At 41.1% G+C, this 19915-nt stretch overlaps 1 protein-coding gene across 1 annotated transcript; it reads left to right on the top strand.

Annotated features, from left to right (window-relative positions):
• The first annotated feature begins 1149 nt into the window (after positions 1-1149).
• rab10 (RAB10, member RAS oncogene family) lies at positions 1150-19838 on the top strand. The gene is made up of 6 exons (XM_032543118.1): positions 1150-1871; positions 6917-6977; positions 10284-10422; positions 15392-15481; positions 17756-17857; positions 18649-19838. The coding sequence occupies exons 1-6, from the start codon at positions 1745-1747 to the stop codon at positions 18733-18735; spliced, it is 606 nt and encodes a 201-aa protein (XP_032399009.1). The 5' UTR covers positions 1150-1744; the 3' UTR covers positions 18736-19838.
• Positions 19839-19915: the final 77 nt, after the last annotated feature.

The raw sequence follows: 19915 nt of genomic DNA, 5'->3' as shown, positions 1-19915 counted from the left end.
TATTGGCATAACAAAGATTTCTGTTGTAGAGACAGAGAGCAGCACACTTAAAATGTGGGCTACAAACAATTAAGCTGTTCTTTGTTCATGTGACACTTTAAAGTAGCTCTATGAAGAAAATCTGTGAGCTCACATGAAAACTTCTGCTACGTATCACCTTTTTAACCTCTGTAACATCTGTTTGGGGTTTTAGGTTTCTTTATATCATTCATTCTCAATATCTTTCTTTGTCTTTCTTCCTTACTGTGTGGCAAGTCCGTACTCGGCAGTAGAGAGAAGGGCATACTCTACATTCCTAGGGAGTGTCTGAGAGTCAAACTACTCTGACAGGCGGAAGAAGGAAAGAGTCACACGCACGCACACACGCACGCACACAAAGTCTCAAGAACCCATAATAACGTTGTGTACATGCAGCTACTCTTTCGGTGTTGTTTAGACGTGTGTATTAAAGACTTTAGAGGATAAATGTCCTCACAGTTCACAGGGCCATAGGATGTGGGGACCGCCCGTAACTAGCACAGAAATACTTATATATGACATCACTTTGCCTGACTCACAGCTAGGATGGTCACCGCATCAAATGCTAGCTTGCCATGAAAACTGAAACACACCCAGGCTGAGAAAGATCCGCAAGAAACTAGCCGCCATATTGGATCATTTGATACATTTCATTCAGGGAAGTAATTGGAGCTTTGAGCCTAAATGTCCGAGTACTTACGCAGTAAACATTTGCCCTTTCTGTCGCTCTAAGATACGCCCTTACGATGTGTGCAAGAATAGCCAATCACATTACAGTGCTTATTAAATGACAGCAGCGTCGTCCAATCGGAGGTGTGGATTCTGACAGAAAGGCGGTAGAAAGGCGTGTCTGCTACCGGCATTAAATTCAGAAATTTAAGTTAAGTAAAAGTAGCAATACCACAGCGTAGAAACTGTTAGTAAAAGTAAATTTAAAATGTCACTCAAGTAAAAGCACAAAAGTGCGATCATCAAAACATAGGCCACTTAAAGTACCAAGTTTACTTCTTGATGTTTGCAAGGATAGCCAATCACATTAAAGTGCTTGATAAAATGACAGCGTTGTCGACCAATCGGAGGTGTGTATTTTGACAGAAGGGGCGGGACAAAGGCGTGTCTGTGGGCCTAGGGTGTCGCCGTGGTGGCTCCCATTCGAAGGCGACGGCGGTCGTCTATATTTCGGTTGTAATCTCTCCAGAAGAAAAGCGAATAACTCCAAACAGACAGCACATTTATCAGACTTTAACGTTGAGATTGATTTTATATTCTTCTCGGTCGAGCTTGTGACAGGGCTCTGGAATGACGGGGTGTGCCGAGAATTTGAATTAGCTCGCCGTTAGTTTGAAGAAAGAGTGAGTGTCGGGGTAGAGAGAGAGAGAGAGAGAGAGAGAGAGAGAGAGGAGCCATTTTGTCCCGACTGTGTGGGAGAAAAGAGAGTGGAAAAGAGGAATCACACGGGAGGAGATCCTATTTTTGGTTTTTGTTCTCATGCTGTAAGGGGGGAAAACAGTCGGGCTTGGGAAATTAAACTTCTCGGGCACGTAATTTGGGTTGTATTTAGCCGAACTAGCTTGCCAAGCTAATCAACAAATCCCAGATTGTTAACAGTTCAGTCAAGAGAAGCGGGGAAGGTTGGCTAAGAAGCTGGCTTAAGACTTCACATAGGCGTGCTAGGATATCCGGGTTTTTTTTGTATCTTGTCTGGGTTAACACACGCTGTTTTTCAATGGCGAAGAAGACGTACGACTTGCTGTTCAAGCTGCTTCTGATCGGGGACTCGGGCGTGGGGAAGACCTGTGTGCTGTTCCGCTTCTCTGACGACGCCTTCAACACAACCTTCATCTCCACCATAGGTAAGAAGACCCAGGTGGTCACAGACACCTGGATGGTGTGGTGTTACAGGTGTGTCAGATGTTTGTTAAACCGCCATCGGAGGTAGTTTGACAGCTGGGAGACTCGCCGGACTTTCTCCTGCAGCTGTAAATGGTAGGCAGGACAGAGCTATTTGGTTAGCCCGTGTGCTATTAGCATGCATTGACGTTAGCTTTTCTCCCCCTCGTTTCCTGGAACCTTTCAACCATCCACCACTGAGTAAAAGGCAAAAATGTCCAGGTAACAACCATACGGTCATCTGGGTTAACCTTAGTTGTCATACAGGTCCATGGGACAGTCTATCTCCTTAACCCTTGTGTTGTCTTCCCGTCAACCATGAAGAAAAAAAGTTTTTCCAACATTATTATCGTTTTTTCCCCACATTTTTGTCACTTTTTCATCGTTGTGGGTGAGTTTTTTGATATTTTTAATGTTGACATTTTAAGCGGCCCATTTTTTTGTGTGACAAAAACAATTAACTGAAAACGGGTCAGTTTGACCCAAGGACAACATGAGGGTTAAATGTGCATATCACAACCACAACAGTGGAGAGATTTGAGTGGTAACGTTAGTTTCTGGTTGTTTTTGGGAGTGTGAGATGAACCCTGGGGCCCCATAAAACAAAATACAGAAATGCCCCCTACTTAGGGAAGATTTTTGCTTTAAGACATGATCTAGTGGCTTAGCAACTGTTTCTTAACTGTTGGAGAGACAGAGAGCAGGGATACAATTAAAAGATGGATTGAAATAACAATTATGCTGTTTCTCTTTAAGCTAATGACACCTTAAAGTAGGTCATATTTGGTTAGCCAGTATGCTATCAGCATGCACTGGCGTTAGCTTCTCTCCAGGCCTGCACAGGTTAGCTGGAAGCTACTTGTGTAGCTTTATGAGGTCTTAGCTACCCCAGTCACCCGTTTTTCAAAAGACTTTGATAACAAAACATGATTCTTATTTCGGTTTCGCCTGTTAGCAGTGGTGTAGGTGCCAGAGGAATTGCTGTCATGGCACTTGACCCAGTGGCTAGTGAGCTAACGAGGCTAGCACTGGGTAGCAGTACTGGGCCGTGCTGCTGTTACAAAAGCACATAAAACTGTCCTACCATATCATTAACAGGTGTTTGACATCTCAGTAGCAACGCATATAACTATTTGGATGTGTCTCTGTCATGTCATTTAGCTTAAGAAGTGACACACAAGTCAAGCCCCTCAAAAGCAGTGACAAGGTTTTTGGCAGTAAGTAAACCAAAGTAGCAGTAACTACCATAATATAGAAGTACTCTATTACAAGTCCTGTCTTCAAAGTAAGTAAAAGTAGCATCATCTGTGAAATTCACTTTTAAGTGGCAAAACGAAAAGTACTTATTATTCAAAATGGCTAGGTTTCAAATTGTTGGGAAGTTACAAAGTTTGTTGCTGGTCGGGCATTACTGCTTAATTACTGTGTAAGCAACACTAAGAAAATCATTCAATCAATTTGTGATGTAACTAGTGACTAGCTGTCAAATAATTGTAGTGGAGAAAAACTACAATATTTCCCCCTGGAATGTAGTGGAGTACAAGTATAAAGTAGCAGAAACTGGTACTGAAAAATGCTCAAGTACCTATAACTTACTTTCCATGACCGCTCCAAAAAGAACCGTAAACAATTCATCATGGTGGCATCATCAGCTTTTTTCCCCTCTCTGCCCTCTAAGCATGTGCCTTGCATCACGCTCACATGAGTCAAGTGTCAAGCGATGTCAAATCCCTTCACGGGCCAAGTGAAGGCTCCATTTATTCCTGTTGCTTAAGATCAGTGATGAGTAATAATGTAACTTTCAGACGTGTTTTGATGAACCAGATTAACCTGACTGTTTGCATATGCATATGCATATGATGACAGTCATCACGTCTTGGATCTCGTGGTTTAGCTATTATTTCAAATCTTTTCCACAGTCTAACTTTTTTTATTTGTGTGTACAACTCGTCTTGACTGTATGCCCAAGAGCACTTAACCATAACTGGAGACAGTGTTCCCAGTGGCACCCTGGTCAGATTAGATTTGTTGAGGTGCAGCAATGAGCAATCATTCTGCTGCAAAGCTTGCTGTCACAGTGATGTGTTTGTTTATGGTTTTGTTTTTCTGTCTTTGCTTTATCTTGCAATTGGCCTATAGTGTGTCGTATAACGGCCTCAAAATGTAGTCCATGGTGGCATGTGGAAGCCACCATGCCAGAGCTCTGGCAGTTTAGCCAGTTTAAGAGAAGGCTGTGTGATGATGGTCAGATGCAGACATGCAGGTTCTTCAGCAAAGACCAATAGGAACCTTTGCTCCTTGCAGTGGTGCTTTCTGCCAAGTTTGGTAGTGAGTCAAGTATATCAGTGCCTTTATCTAAGTGTTTGCAGCAACTGTAGATTTTTTTTTCCCTTACACTTTAGGAAAAACCCAACATATTCAACATACTCGGTCTACCCTTGAGCAAAACTTTAAAATAATCTCCAAAAGAACCTGTTTCACATCAAGGATAACAGGCTTCACCCTGCTGAAGCGATTGCATGGGTATCCATGTTACAAACTCGCTCTGTTTCGTGTCTAATTTATCAGACAACTTAGGTAAACTTAGCGCAAACTTTTTATGTCAGTGGACAAGTTATTCAAACTATCAAGATGACCAGAAACAGGGATAATCCTTGTGCTTGAACTGTCCACCAGAGTCATGGCAGTTACTTAGTTTGTGAATTGTCGTTTGAGTTGTTCCCACCTCAGTTTGTCTTAAAATATGGCAAAACCTGAGAGATACTGGCGTGTTACCGATATTAGGAATCACAAACCCAACATCATTTTACTCACGTCAGGATGTTCACTAAAACTTTTTCACAGATTCCCTTCGAGAGCTGTCCCCTTAAAACTTCAACGCAGTCATAAACTTGTCTCAGCCTTTTTTTTTTTTTTTGTCCTGCATCTGTATTCAAAACAAAGCAGCGTGCAACGTGATCAAAAGTCAAGGATATGGAGAAAATAATATCTTAGCACACATCATATAATCTAGACTTGTATTGGCCAGGGAACTCTGATTTTTAACAATACACAGTAAATAGAGGAATACCAACACAAGCCTTCGGTGTGCAATTATGTACTTTTACTTTTGTTGCTATATAATTAGGATCTTTTGCCCAGTATTTTTGTTGGCTGAATAGTTGCTAATGTTTTGGCAGAGACTATGAAGTGGCTGCAACAAACTACTTAAGTAAATGCATCATAGCACTGTAATGCAGAAAGAACAACATGTACAGTCCAAAGTTTGCAAACACTTTACATCTTCACTTAAAAGGCTTTACACATAAATCAGGTACAGCCCCTTGATGTCAAAACTGGAAAGTCCTTACCAAAAAGGAACAGAACTTTGTGAAGAACCAGCAGAACCAGGTCATGTGAAACAGGAGTGTGTTCTTCTTCTGACACAGCACTCATACCTTTGGAGACACAGATGCACAGCTGCTTCTCAAAATACCCCCACTGGGAACCCCCCCACACCCCCCCATCCTCATTTCCAATCTCTCTCTCTGCCCTTCCTCCTTGTGTGTTTAATTTTATGCATATTAAGAGTGCTGAATTAACATGATGTCACGATCCAAAATCTCTTTCCACAACACATCTTGAGTTTTGCACGGAAACTGGCGATGGTTACGGTGTAATTCATACTGGGGGAAGGAATGGTTCCTCTGGGATTTAAAAGAAAAAGCGAACTAACATAAGCCATGTACTTTCTGTTCAAGACTTTCAATTCTGTTGAATTGTGCTAATGTTTCCAGTGATTGGGGAAATGTTATTGCACAGTGCACATCTTTTTTTTTTTGACAACTTCCCAGTGCACCTCATCAGGGAAAGGAACCGTTTTACTCCTCGCTAGGAATACTTTTACTATTATGTCACTCCCTGCCGAGCTGGATTTTTGAGAACAAAACTTTTAGTAATAGTTACCAAGAAATCTCACCCTCTTTTACCTATTGCATTATGCCCCGTATTTAATTGCTCCTGGTGGATGTTTTTATCGTGTAGGCATAGTAAGTTGTGTCTTATCTGCAGAAGTCTTTCTCATCTCTTTGTCTCTCTTTGTTTCTATCCCTCCCTCCTTCCTTCCCTCCCTATCTCCGGGGAGTACATAATATTCAGTGAGTCACACATTGGCAGCCACTTCCTTCATTATTCTATGGCCCCGCTCCACCTAGAGCACAGCTGTTTCTTGGGACTTTTTAACCGACCACAGTTTCTGACCAGAGGTGACGACTCACTGTTTAACTGAAAAAACCCTCATGTTCAAAAAGTGTCAGGCAAAGATGATAATCCTACTGAACCTTTAGTAAATATTGTGAAAACAATAACACATTGATATATGTCTACATTTCACTTTTGCACCTTGGGAGTTTTTACTTTTTAGCTGCAGCTAGAAGCTGGTAGTGACTATCTGCGGTTTCTAGTGCTGGAAATAATGATTGTTTTCATTATCGAGTAATGGATCCGTTTTTTTGAGCGAATTGCTCCCCTTTCAAGCAAAAGATGCCAAACATGTCCTGGTTTCGGCTTGTTGAATGAGAGGACTTGCTGCATTTTCTTGATGGAAAACTTAGAGTTTAAACGTAATTAAACTCAATCCCAAGCCCAACCAAAATGGAAACTGAAACAAGTCTAAATAAATAAACCGGTAAACTCTCCCGCCACAGCTGTTCCTTCTCAATGCACATCTGCCCAAATGCTCGGACCAAAAATAAGTCTCTTCAAATATGCACAGTATCATATTTTACAGTAACAAGCTTATAGCATGTTCTCAGTGGCCCTGTCTTAAGCTGATTTTGTGTGGGCATCCATTGTTAGCCAGCTGCTGATCCCACAGCTGTGTGCTGATAGGCTCAAGGTCTGGACATGGCACCGCAGAATCCGGAAGAGATAACGTTATGGAACCACTCTGTCTTCCATTGTCAGTGCGTCATTTGGTAGTAGATTTTTGGGGGATGTGTTTGTTGATTATGTTTTCTTTTGTTTACAGGAATAGACTTCAAGATCAAAACTGTTGAATTACAAGGAAAGAAGATCAAACTACAGATCTGGTGAGTCGACGGACTGTTTTGAGGTTTAAGTTTGTATACCCAACTTAAGGTCGTGTGTTATGGAGGAGAACTCGGCTGAAAAATCAAGCATTGTGAGAATTATCTTTCAAATTGAGCCTCTACGTGGCCAGGTTGGCTCAGTGGTAGAGCAGGGGCACATGTACTCAGAGGTTTATGCCTCGACGCAGAGGTCCAGGGTTTGAATCTGACCTGTGACGATTTCCCGCATGCCCCCCCCCCCCTTCTCACCTAGCAGTCCTGTCAAAAATTAAAGGCAGAAAAGCACAAAAAATAATCTTAAAAAAAGAAGAAATTGAGCCTCTTCTATTTGTGCCTTGTTATATCATAGTGAAACATCTGTTTGACATACCTCCCTCAAGCCCTACAACAAATACGCTACAGGATATGGTCTGCTGCGGGGTCATCACTGTAGTCCACAACAGATGATCCTCCTCAACTGACATCGCTTGATTTTAGGGCTGGGCAATATATCAATATTATATCTATCTATCTATCTATCTATCTATCTATCTATCTATCTATCTAACTAGATATCGTCTTAATTAGTGATGTCATTTTCTGAACTTACCGGACTCTTCTAGCTGTTCTTTATTTACCTTTTAACCACTTGTCATTATATCCACAGTATTGATGATTATTTATCTTAAATCTAATTGGTAAACTATTTTGTAAAAGCACCAGTTCTCAAGCCTAAAATATTGTCGCAATATCAACATTGAGGTATTTGGTCAAGAATATCGTGATATCGGATTTTGTCCATCTCGCCCAGCTCTACTTGATTTTTATTTATTTTTTTACATTTTCTTGTGCGGACAAAATAAAACATGAATATTAAGTCTAGGCTGACAGGAGAGAGCTGATAATATTGCATATAGGTCTGAAACTAACTATTCATTTTATCTAACAATATCCCAACCTATAAATTGATTCATTATAAGGTGTAGCTGAACATGATGTCCTTCTTTTGTCCAGACAGCAATTCAGAGATATTAAATTAACACAAAAGATAAAACGGAAGCAGAAAATCATTTATCAATGAGCAAAAATTGTTGTGGATCAATTTATATGTTTGAGAGCAAAATAGTATATGTTCTTATTATCAGCAGAAGAGAAAAATAAAGTCTCTTTAGAGCATTGAGTCTGGAGCACATCACCCACTAGCAAAGTTAGACAAAATCATCTTAATTTAATGTCCACTTAATAACTTCTTTCAAGTCTCCATCACTTAAGACTGGGATCCAGTTTAAAATCCCAAGAGTTGAGATTGTTTTGTCATATTATTATCTCCAGAGTCAGTAATTAACTTCCCCATCAGAGTGGTAGTTTTACAGTTTATTCAAGCTGCATTGTGTGGGTCGATGCACTGAAATGCGGAATGAAATGTACAGTACATACATTTATAATGTTAAATAGATACAAACGTCTTCTAAAACTATTACAAAACACAGATGTTACTAGGTCAGTACACAAAACCTGTCTGGCATTTTTACGATAAGGGGAACATCTCGGCAGACAGAAGCCTATTCATTCAAGACAAATTAATTCAGCGTTAAGCGAAAAAGCCGCCCAAAATGAACTGTTTCTAGTTTCTTAAATGGGAATACTTGCTTGTTGTCTTAGTTTTCTATGATATTAAACCAAATGTGTCTAGATTTTGGACCAAACAATTCAACTCCCTGGGCTGAAGATGTTAGCCTCCAGATGGTTTGTGACAGAACCGCCGTGAGAAGCTGTCATTGGCGACTGTTTGGGAAAGGGCCTGATACCTGGCCTCTGATTGGAGGAACCATCTGTCCATCACATCCGCCATTTTTGTTTTGATCAGTTGCGGTGGCCGTTTACTGCCCACTCATCCTGTGGTTTGATAGTAGACAACGATAAGCACCAGCATATTAAGGACCTACGGTTTGTAAAGTTTGTCAAGTTAAATTAAAGGCTCCTCCTCTGTAGCCCCTGTGGCTTGTGCATATATACAATTCTGAAGGGATGTGTATAACCAAATCTAGAAAGTAAAATATCATGTCAGATCATGTGAAACACATAAGCTGACATGATAATGATGTGGTCCGAGCCTTGATCACATTTGGCCTGATAGTGTCCATTAATCCTCGTCTGTGGCTGTATGTGTTTCAGTCTCTTGGCTACATCACGTTTTCTCCTCTTGTCCAAGCACAGCTATTATTTTGAACTTCATAATGAAACTAGTAGGTTACAGTGTAGGTTTGATTTGCTCATGTGATCTGGGGGATCCTGGACTTCCTCTTCTTTTCTGTATCAGCAGTGAAGGAATGGAGGTTAGCAGGGTTTCCCCAGATAGGAAAATGTCATAGTTTAGGTGCCTGCTAGAAGCCTGCAGCGGATTTTAAAGTGCCCATAATAATAAGAAAATTACCTTTTGGGGGATTTGGGGTGTTATTTTGTGTCTCTGGTGCTTCCACACACATACAAACTTGGGGGGGGGGGGGGGGACTACCCATGCTATTTTGATTGAGATACGGTTTCTGAATGTCCTCTGCCTTTAGTCTCCGGGTGAGCTGTTCAACATCTGCACTGCTTTCTACGTCACTAGCCGAGACGAGCTGGCTAACCGTAGCACATGCTAGCTCGTTCTTAATGGCAAAACACTGCTACAACACACACTAGTTCACCATTATCTCCAAAAGAACTACTTCCTGTCCCTGTTCTGCAGGTATTCCACAAGTGTCCCTTGTCTAGAAGAAGTCTCCCAGCTGATCCTGCCTTGGACTGACCAAAGCTGGAGAAAGAGTGATCTAGCTGATGGGATCTTACCGAGCTACTGAGCATGTGCAACTCCCATCAAAGATAGTATAGAAGTGAGATGTCTCACTCTGGAGCTAAAACAGAGACCTGAACACAGAGTGAAAACAGGATCTGCAGCAGTGTGCAGTACAACAAAAATCTGGTGTTTTGTGAAACTGAAACCATGGAAACCTCTTCTGGTACATCCTCAAAATACAGTTATGAACCTGAAAATGAGCGTAATATGGGCGCTTCAATGTCTCGCTAAATAATATTATATAATACTATTAGTTATTTCTCCGGCTCAGAGAAAATGTATTTGGACATTTGTTTGTGATATGTGTTGTGATTTTCATTCATGGAAAGCGAGAAATCTGCAGATGTTTTATACTTTTTGTGCTGTGATGCAGTGGAAGATCTGACTTACAGAACCATTAGTTGTTCGGCATAAGGGTTGGAATCAGTACAAGAAAACATTGAATACAAATAAATAAAATCTGTGTGTGTGTGTGTGTGTGTGTGTAGGGACACAGCGGGCCAGGAGCGGTTCCACACCATCACCACCTCCTACTACAGAGGAGCCATGGGCATCATGCTGGTCTACGACATCACCAACGCCAAGAGCTTCGAAAACATCAGCAAATGGCTGCGCAACATTGACGAGGTAAAACACACGTTTTTAGCTCTGGCTTAATGACAAAGTGACATAAATAACATTGCTGCTAGCTGCCGATCCGCGAGCTGTGTAGCAGGAGTGCGACTAAACTAAATCTGCTGAACCAGATGGAAACAGACATCTGGCTCATTGTAGTAAAACACCAGAGGTTGTATTGTTTTACCTCGTGGATATCTGTGGAACCACAAGTCCACTCAGGACAATGATTATGTTCACACGCACATAATGTTCCGGTTTTTGCCCTTATTCCGAAAAATATGATATCCCAACTAAGCTGTTTACTTGACATATAAAAGTGAATATTTGACTACTATTCCCGTTCAATTGCTTGCTTTAAATAGAGCTGCAACCAACGATATTACAATATTTTCTTTTAAGATTATTTTTTCCCTTTATTAGACAGAGACAGTGGATAGACTTGTGAAAGGGGAAGAGAGAGAGAGAGATGGGGGTGACACACAACAAAGGGCCGCAGGCTGGATTCGAACCTGGGCCCTTGCAGGACTCAGCCAACACGGGGCGAGCACACTTACTCAGTGAGCTATAGGTCGATTAGTTGTTTGGTCTATAAATGTGTGAAAATGGTGAAAAATGTTAACCAGGTTTTCCAAAGCCCTCAAATGTCTTGTTGTGTCCACAACTCAAAGATAATCAAGAAAAAAAATGAGTTAATGCACAAACTGAAATGGAAACAGCTTTGCCGAATAAGTTGTGACGTAGTGAGTAGGGGTGCGGGAAACAATCGATACAGCATAATATTGCAATATTTTCAGTTGCAATACTGTATCGACACAGGCGCCAAGTATGGATCTTTTATCATATACTGTACGTGTTGGTCAGTTTGTCCCATTTTGCAGCAATAAAAATGAAGTGGTGTAAATAAACAGAAATGTTTCTTTTTAGATGAAACAGATGTTGACAAAGTTTCCTTTTTGGGGACGTCATTTAAAATCGGGATAAAATTAGAAGTTGAAAAAGGTTATAAATTGCAATTTATCGTGATGAGTATCGTGATGATATCTCATCCGGAGACTTCTGGGGATTCCCGCCCTTAGTGGTGAACATGTTAGCCGCATGACTAAAGTCCCGGTGTCCATCAGCTGGGGGGAGGACCGGGACACGGGTCCCGTCCAGTGCGGCGGACACTTGTGGCACAAGAATTGTTTTTTCATTAAAACAAAATGACTCAAACAGATTAATTGATTATCAGAAATAGTTGACGATTACAACTAAGCAATTATTTTTGCAGCTATACCCTCAAAATGATGATGAATGAGTTTTCTGTGTTTTGTCTAACATGGACCTAATATGTGATGCCGGTTATTTAGAGGTTACACAAGGCTTGACTACTGGATGAGATCCTTAAATGCATGTGTGTGTGTTAGGTGTTGCTCAGAGAGGATTTAACAGGATCTGTGGGGCAGTGTTTGGACCTTTATTTTGTCATAATGGATAGAAGTCTATAGGAATAAGGAAGTGCAGCCTAATGTGAAGGTAGAGGCACCTCTGTGGATAACTGTTCCTCCGTTTAGCCTCCATCTCTTTATTATTCTTTGTATTGTTCTTTGTGTTTTTCACTTCTTTCTGTTTATCTCATTAGTGATCTTATGTGAGAAGGTTTTTGGGATCCGTGCCAGATCCAACACATCAGATGAATTACTGTGGCAGTTTTATTCCATAACTCATATTATCCATCTTTATTATACCTGGGTGCAACAATAGACAATAACATTACGACACATGATCAGTAGAAGGTGTCTCTTCTGTGGGCGAGACTGCCGGGCTCTGGGCTCGTGTAGGACGCTTTCTCTTAAATGTCTCACCATCGTTGTTGAGCTTTGAGTCAAGGAAAAGAAACACAATGCATTTCCTGCAAAATAAGAACTCTACCTCTCTCTCTCTCTCTCTGTGTTTACTCTGGAGAACACTATAATGATGCAGAGATTTCTGCTACTTGGAAAGTGTTGTGAGTAGTAGTGGATTCCAACCTTCTTCGTAAACCCTTAGAACAGTGGTTCTTTACCTTGTTGGAGGTACTGACCCCCACCAATTTCATATGCGCGTTCACCGAACCCTTCTGATGATGGCCAAGTGGGGCGTGTCATCACGAATCATATGAGTCGGGTGTGTGTCTGGACCTCCGCCGAACCCCTGAGACTGACTCACCGAACCCCTGGGGTTCGATCGAACCCAGGTTAAGAACCACTGCCTTAGAACAAAGGGATATCTATTTGCGACCTATCGTGCACGACTGCATGTCTGTGAGTTGTGACCCCTTCAACCATTAAGTGTTTTAATGGTATTGTTTATTTACAGCTGCAACAATAAGTCAATTCATCGGTTAGTCGATCGACCGAAAATGTATTACTATACTATGCTATATTATTACTTTTATTATTATAACTATTATAATAATCAAATCATCGTTTTCAGTCTTCTTTTTTTCCCCCCAGCTTCTTAAATGTGAGGATTGGGTGCTGCTCTTCTGTCATACATGACGGTAAACGGAGCCTCTTTAGTTAGGCCGGCGCCATTCAGGGAATCCTGATTTTTTTTTTTTAGCTTTGTAATGACATCACGATTCTCTGCCACGATTTTTGGCACAACAAATTGGCAGTACCAAACTCTCCCTTCTCTTCAATGAAGTGAAGGGAGAGCATTAAAACTGTTTAAAACGGTCTGTTTAAAACTCACTGAAGAAAGTAGCGTTTGTGATGCAGTCGGTTTGTAAAACTAAATGAGATTAAGGCTGAATCCCATTCCTTCCCTTACCCCTACCCCTTTGGGCCCCTTTACCCCTACCCCTTGGCCCTACCCCTACCCCTTGGCCCTTAAAACCAAGGGGTAGGGGAAAGGGGTGAAAACATACCCCTATGAATTGGGACACCACTTGGTGACATCACCATACGTATTGATAACAAACCTCCAAGATGCCGTCTAGGTCTGTTGATTGTGTGGGTTTGGACAACAGTTATATATTTTATGTTTTTTAGGTTCACTTTGGTAGTGCAGAGTACTTATCTGTGTAGTACTTAGGTTTTGTTTGCAATACAAATGTGTATAACCATGCATCATGTGTACATACATACATATACACCCTGTATACATGGTGTGTGTATATCTGTTTCAGTTATCACCGTTTTGAATGTCATTGATGTTCACAAAAACATTTTTTTGACAAAAATCTGTCTTTATTGGTGATAAATTGAACATAACAGGCAAAAAACGTTACATAAAATAATGTTACAGAACCATTGTAAACTATTAGAACCATAACTAACATGTCGCACACAATAAAAGGCACTCATATGTGTAAACTAAAAAATACACACAAGACACAAACAACTACACACACACTACACTGTTGTAGCTACGCTGCTCTGATATTCAGACCAGTCTGGAGCCTTTTGGCCAGTAACCCCCCCTCACATATCATCAGTGTCCCATATCAAAACCAACAACAATATAACAAGTGCATGAACAATGAAAGGAATTAATTAAATATTATTACAATAATAGTAGGCTACCAATGCAATAATGAATGGGTACAACATGAACATATGAATTAGGAAACGTCTGCTCGTTTGCAGCCCCAACCTGGATCAGCTGCTGTGTCCTCCTGTGTCCTCCTGTGTGAGACAGGGCGGTATATGTTAAGCACGTAGCGATGTATCATAGACCGTTAATATATAATAGCTATACAATCTATGCGATCTATACAGTCCATTCAAGGCAGAAATATGTGGGACTGTTCAACGTTAGCGTTAGCGATTAGCGTTAGCATTGCAAGCTAGCGATTTTTTAAAAAATTTCAGTAGGAACATGGGTACACATGTACAGGACTGCATAGACCACAAAACAAGACTGTCGTAACTTTTTAATCAATTTTTTAAACCTGAAAGTACTTACATTCATGGTCTCTCTGGTTGATGCAGCAGCCACACATGCCTGTGTGTTTTCTAGTGAGGTCGCGTTCACACTAGATCCGTAGGGGTATACAGCCTTGATCCATGCCCTACCCCTAGCTCGTAATACGTATTGGACCGGCACTAGGTGCCGCGTGAACGCGCAAAAGGTAGGGGAAGGCCAAGGGGTAGGGTAAGGGGAAGGAATGGGATTCAGCCTAAATCACAGTCACTAAAAAATAATAATTAAAATTTAAATCACGATTTCATAATGATTAATTGTGCAGGCTTTAGGTTTTTGAAGACCACATTGAACTGTGGGAAACATTTTTCACAACTTTCTGAAATCTCATAGACAAAACATTTAACCAGTTATTGAGAAAATAATCAGAAGATCAATCGATCCAGCCCCACTTTATTTTTTTTAATCATTTTTTACGAGCCCAAGGCGGTAAAACGATCAGAGCTGAAACAGTTAGAAAATTAATCAATTGGGCAATTGACAGAAATTAATCGGCAATAACTTTGCAGTCTAATTACTTAGATCATTTGTTTTTTAATTAAACAACACAAAGCGCCCCTCACTCTCGTCTGACATTTTATAGACCAAAGGATTCATCAACATAGTAATAGTTAAACCTATAATAAGAATATTGGTCAGTTAAAACCCTAATCCCATGAAATGCTTTATCTTAATCATCCTGCGACCCTTTAGATAAATCTTAAGACCCGTTGAGGGTGTCCCGACCCCTAGTTTGGGAACCACTTGTCTTGATGACTAAGTGGGAGGTAGAGTTGTCGTACCAGAGTTGCCAACCAGTTCTGGCATTCGTCATATAGACAGCTGCAATAATGTCTGCCCGGTGGCTATTAGAAGCTTCAAAATGTTAATAGATAACCTGTTTATTACCGGTGTTTGTGTGTTTCAATTGGTCGGGTAGCTTGTGGGGGCGTGTGCCAGTGTAGCCGGGGTCCAATCAGAGATGAAGCTACGTTTAATGTTGCTGATATGAAAAAAAAGGTAATCTAATAATCTTCTCTTTCTTTTTCAGCATGCAAATGAAGACGTTGAGAGGATGCTGCTAGGCAACAAGTGTGACATGGAGGACAAGAGGGTCGTACCAAAAGCCAAGGGGGAGCAGGTAGGATGGTGCAGTCATTCATCATCAGTGTCCTGCATTTTGATTGGCTGATTTGTGACTGCTACTTTCCCGATATGTGTTCGGTTCATAGGCCTGTCCATTGAGTCCCCCTGCCGTTAGTTACACATCAGTCCAATCTTTTCACTAAGAAAACACAATATAAATGCGCAGGATAGCTAACAGAGAATACCATAATGATTATTCAATACATAATGTGGGGAGAATGTGTTTTAAAATAAGGCATTGAAACTGGTGAAAATAGGTTGATAGCTTCTTGTGAAATGTCCGTTTACACCGTACCCTAAAACAGGGCCTCCTTAGAGAATAAAGGCTTACGTCGACTGTATCGACTCAGCTGGTGACAACTACTCAAAAGCCGTGTAAAATAGGATACGTTTGATTTAACTTTGAAAGCCGAGTTATGGTGCCGCCCCATAATGCCGACACACAGTTGTTTCTCTCTAGAAAGCAGCTGGCGCAGTGTAAAGGTCAGAGAACGACTGAACTTAACTGAACTTTGTAGTCGAGCTCAGAGGATCAGGGCCGTGAAATGTGAGCCTCGTTACTGTCTTAACAAGGACAGTGACGGTGCCCTTGTGCAGGCCGACAACCTTCACCAATAATATCTGTTGTAAATCATATTACACATGTTTGAAAAGCATCATTTCAGAGTTTATTGTACTTTAAATGTCTGTTTACGTAAAGAATATGAGACTCTAATTATATTTGAGCCTCCAGACAAATTCCAGACCTGCGTTTTTAAGATCTAGTGGGGCAAGTTGTCTCAGAAATCTTCATATATTCTCTTAAGGGTTTAAACTGACTTCATAGATGCTAAAACAAAATACTGCATTATAATGAGTGTGTAAAATTCATAATAGTTGGTGTAACTGATGAGACTGAACTATTGTTGCAGCTAGTGGTGGATGTTAATAGCTGAAAGAAATTGGATGGCTTTATTTTTAGGACACAATCGTTACAGCTCAGCGCATAATTCAAGCTGAACGTGGTCTTTGTGTAGACGGGCTAAGCCCCGCCCACTCTGCCGGCGATTTGATTTCACGCTGCAGCTCGGTCTGAAAACCTGCACGTTTTAATTCTCCTGCTTCAGTTCACAATTTTGCGAGAACCGATCACAAACTGGCTTATCTACCTGGCGCGCTATTGACGGGTTTGACACGATGACGATGGAGAAGCGACCAAGCAGCTTCTTGTTCACATTCAACATGTCGGATACCGTAGCGCAGCAACAGCAACCCGTTGATGTCGCTGCTGTTTTTAAAGATTTTAAAGGCAAGTTTTCTCTTAAAATGGAACAGAAACTTTTCTCCCTGGAACAATTCCTCGTGTGTTTGCCTTACTGCCGACCGGCTTTGGTAAAAGCTCGCTCTGCAAAGTCCATCACTCGGATCGGTGCTCTGATTGGTTCAAGGACTGTCCAATTGCATACAGAGTAATTTGAACTATGCCCGTTGGTCCCGCCTCTTGTGCAGAGAAAATACAGAGCCAGCTCCCCAGACCAACGCTCAATCTCCAGTCTGATAGCCAGACATAGGCTTTGTGTGTCTTTTAAAAAATAAATAAAGTGTATTTTGTGTAGCGTGGGTGTACCGTAACAACAACAAAATAATTAAGAAACTTCACCAGTTGCAGTGCTGCTTTCTAGAGAGCGGCACGGAAATCACAATGATTTCAGTCATACGAAATATAAAGGAGTCACCAAGCAGTACAATGTCTAACATATGAGTTTACCTCTAAAATGCAACATATCTGAACAAAATGGGATTTACATATCCAGGTTTCAAACTATCTGGAATTGCAGTGACCACCTGCTTCTTTTCTTGCAGTCTGTTACAACATGTGTCTAAATCCTTGTCAAACGCACAACTTTTCTTCAGTCTTTAAGCAGCCTGGTATTTTCCCCCTTGCGTAAATGCTCTGATAGCAGATGGGGAGTGTTTGCATGGTTTAGTGACCGCGGTGACTGCTGCATTTGGACATCACTCACTCTCCTCTGTTAGTTTTTTCAGAGCTTTGGCTCGTTTATACTATAGAAAACTGGCGGGGACTAGTCAGTAAGCAGATTTAGTAGCATCAGATACAGATCTGCCTACACACACACACACCTGACTAGAATGGACGTGTGTGTGTGTGTGTGTGTGGTGGTAACAGCAATGATACCTGATCTCTGTTCTGCACACTTTATTTCGGGACTGAACTTTCTTAAACTGATGCCCCTCATGGTTCAATCTCCCCCTGCTTCCTTCTCCACAGATTGCGAGGGAGCATGGCATTAGGTTTTTCGAGACGAGTGCTAAGGCCAACATCAACATCGAGAAGGCTTTCCTCACGTTAGCAGAAGACATCCTCAGAAAGGTGTGTGTGTGTGTTTTAATGTCTTTATACATAGTATTCATGTTACTTTCTAAGTAGTCCTTGAACAGCTCTGCTCTTTGTTGGCTAACTTAGCCTTCAGTCAGATGCAAATTGTGCCGCTAACTGTCAGTGAATGTAATCTAACTGTAATGACCACAGTCTGCCCGCTTTAAACGGATAAACAACGTGCTCACAGCTGGTGTGGCCACTGCAGCTGTTATTACCTCAGACGTCTACAAGATAACTTAATAATAATTTATACTTTATTAATCCAAGGGAAATTACATAGTTTACACTCTGTTATTTAATGTTGTACATATTGCACACAGGTCTGAACTACACACACATGCTCAGTACCTATACATGCACTAATGGAGGGTGTCGGAGTGAGTTGTCTTTTAAATTAAGATTTATATCCTTGGCCTTGAGCACACCGGTAGCTTTTCTAAGTCGACTCAGACTCGCCAGTTTTGGCCAAATATTTGACTTTAATGTATTACGAGACACGTTTTTATTCGTGACCCCGGCCCAGTCACAGCAGGGTCCAGCGAAATTCTCTACTCTCTGTAGTTTACTGTATGGCGAGCAGCACATGGGAGTCATTGCTGTAATTTAGCATCATTGCTGACGGATTTTAAGTTAAACTTTTTAGGAAGATAACAAGACAACAAAGCTGAACAAATATAAGTACACATGATGTTATCAATTTTGTACATGCACCTAGTATATGAGAGACAAATGACAGTATTTCATGTGATGAATTTTTTATAAGACGTGTTTTTGTTTTGCAGACGCCTGTAAAAGAGCCCAACAGTGAAAACGTCGACATCAGCAGCGGAGGAGGAGTCACAGGCTGGAAGAGCAAGTGCTGCAGTTGAACAACTCCTCAGTCTCACTTACACCCACACACCCACCACACACCACACACACACACACACACACACACACACACACACACACACACAAACAAAAGCACGCACATATTCTCTCTCTCTCTCTCTCTCTCTCTCTCCTTTCTAACATTTAACTCTAACTCTCTCGCTCTCTAACTTGTCTCATGAGTTTTCTTGCACACTGACACTCTTTATCAGAATTAAACAATAAACCACTTCACTCGTCTAATCCCCCCCCCCACCCACCCACCCCCACCCCATATTCTTCCGCTCTCGATGATGATGATTTTTTTTATTTCTGATAAAAAGAGAATCCAGTCACGTTTCTTGTCATTCATTTTAAAAGTTGTAAAAAAGAAAAAGAAAAAAAAAGTGTGAAAAGACAAGTTCATATTTTTAAATTTCCTTTGCCTGAGCTCACTCGGTTGGACACCCTCACCCACCCTTTACCCCACTCCCACCCCGACCCCCACCCACAGCACTCACTTGCAGTCAGAGGAAATAAAAAAGAATCGAAAATTAAACACAAAAAAAGACAAATGTAGGATTAACATTTTGTACACTTAGTGGATTTCTGTTGTCTAACCGTATTTGGTCATTTACAATTTGTTACCAAGTGACAGAGGTGTGGCTAGCTCCTTTTGTATGTGGGGTTTATTTTGTCCTGTGCCTTATATGGAAGACAGGGGCGGGACTGAGTGGTGGGCGGAGCCACAACCACCCAATGAAATTGCAGATTAATATTCTGTAGGTTCAGGCTCCCGTTGCGAGGACGCTGAACTAAAGCAGAAGCGTTTGAATTTCTCCTCCAGCCAAGAGAACAGCATTATACAGTATGTCCTGTTTATTGATGTTTTATTTTTATTTGTATGATTTATTTTACTTTTTCTTTTTTTTTCTCCCTTATTTGGGTTGATTTTTTTTTTTTTTTTTTTTCTCCTCCTGCATGCAGATTTCTTTGGATTGGAAGCGTTTCTGTAACAATGTGTAACGTTTGCCACTGGGTAACGGGGCGGGAGGTGCAGAAGTTCTCTTTGGAAATTCAAACAGTTTTGCAGATCCATTAAAAATAAGCTTGTTTAAGTTAACTTGTTTGTCGTTAATGATGTGTGCACTTTGTAGTTTGATGTGTCCGTTATGTCCGATAGAAAAAAAGAAACGTCTG

Source organism: Etheostoma spectabile, chromosome 18 (genome assembly GCF_008692095.1).
Source record: "Etheostoma spectabile isolate EspeVRDwgs_2016 chromosome 18, UIUC_Espe_1.0, whole genome shotgun sequence".
NCBI lineage: Eukaryota > Metazoa > Chordata > Actinopteri > Perciformes > Percidae > Etheostoma > Etheostoma spectabile.
This window is presented reverse-complemented; position numbering and strand designations above follow the sequence as displayed.

Excerpts from the sequence above, each read along its gene's own strand:
- rab10 (XM_032543118.1), top strand. The coding sequence starts at position 1,745 with ATGGCGAAGAAGACGTACGACTTGCTGTTCAAGCTGCTTCTGATCGGG. Across the intron at positions 1,872-6,916 it reads AACCTTCATCTCCACCATAG|GAATAGACTTCAAGATCAAA; the intron begins GTAAGAAGACCC and ends TTTTGTTTACAG. Across the intron at positions 17,858-18,648 it reads CAGAAGACATCCTCAGAAAG|ACGCCTGTAAAAGAGCCCAA; the intron begins GTGTGTGTGTGT and ends TTTGTTTTGCAG.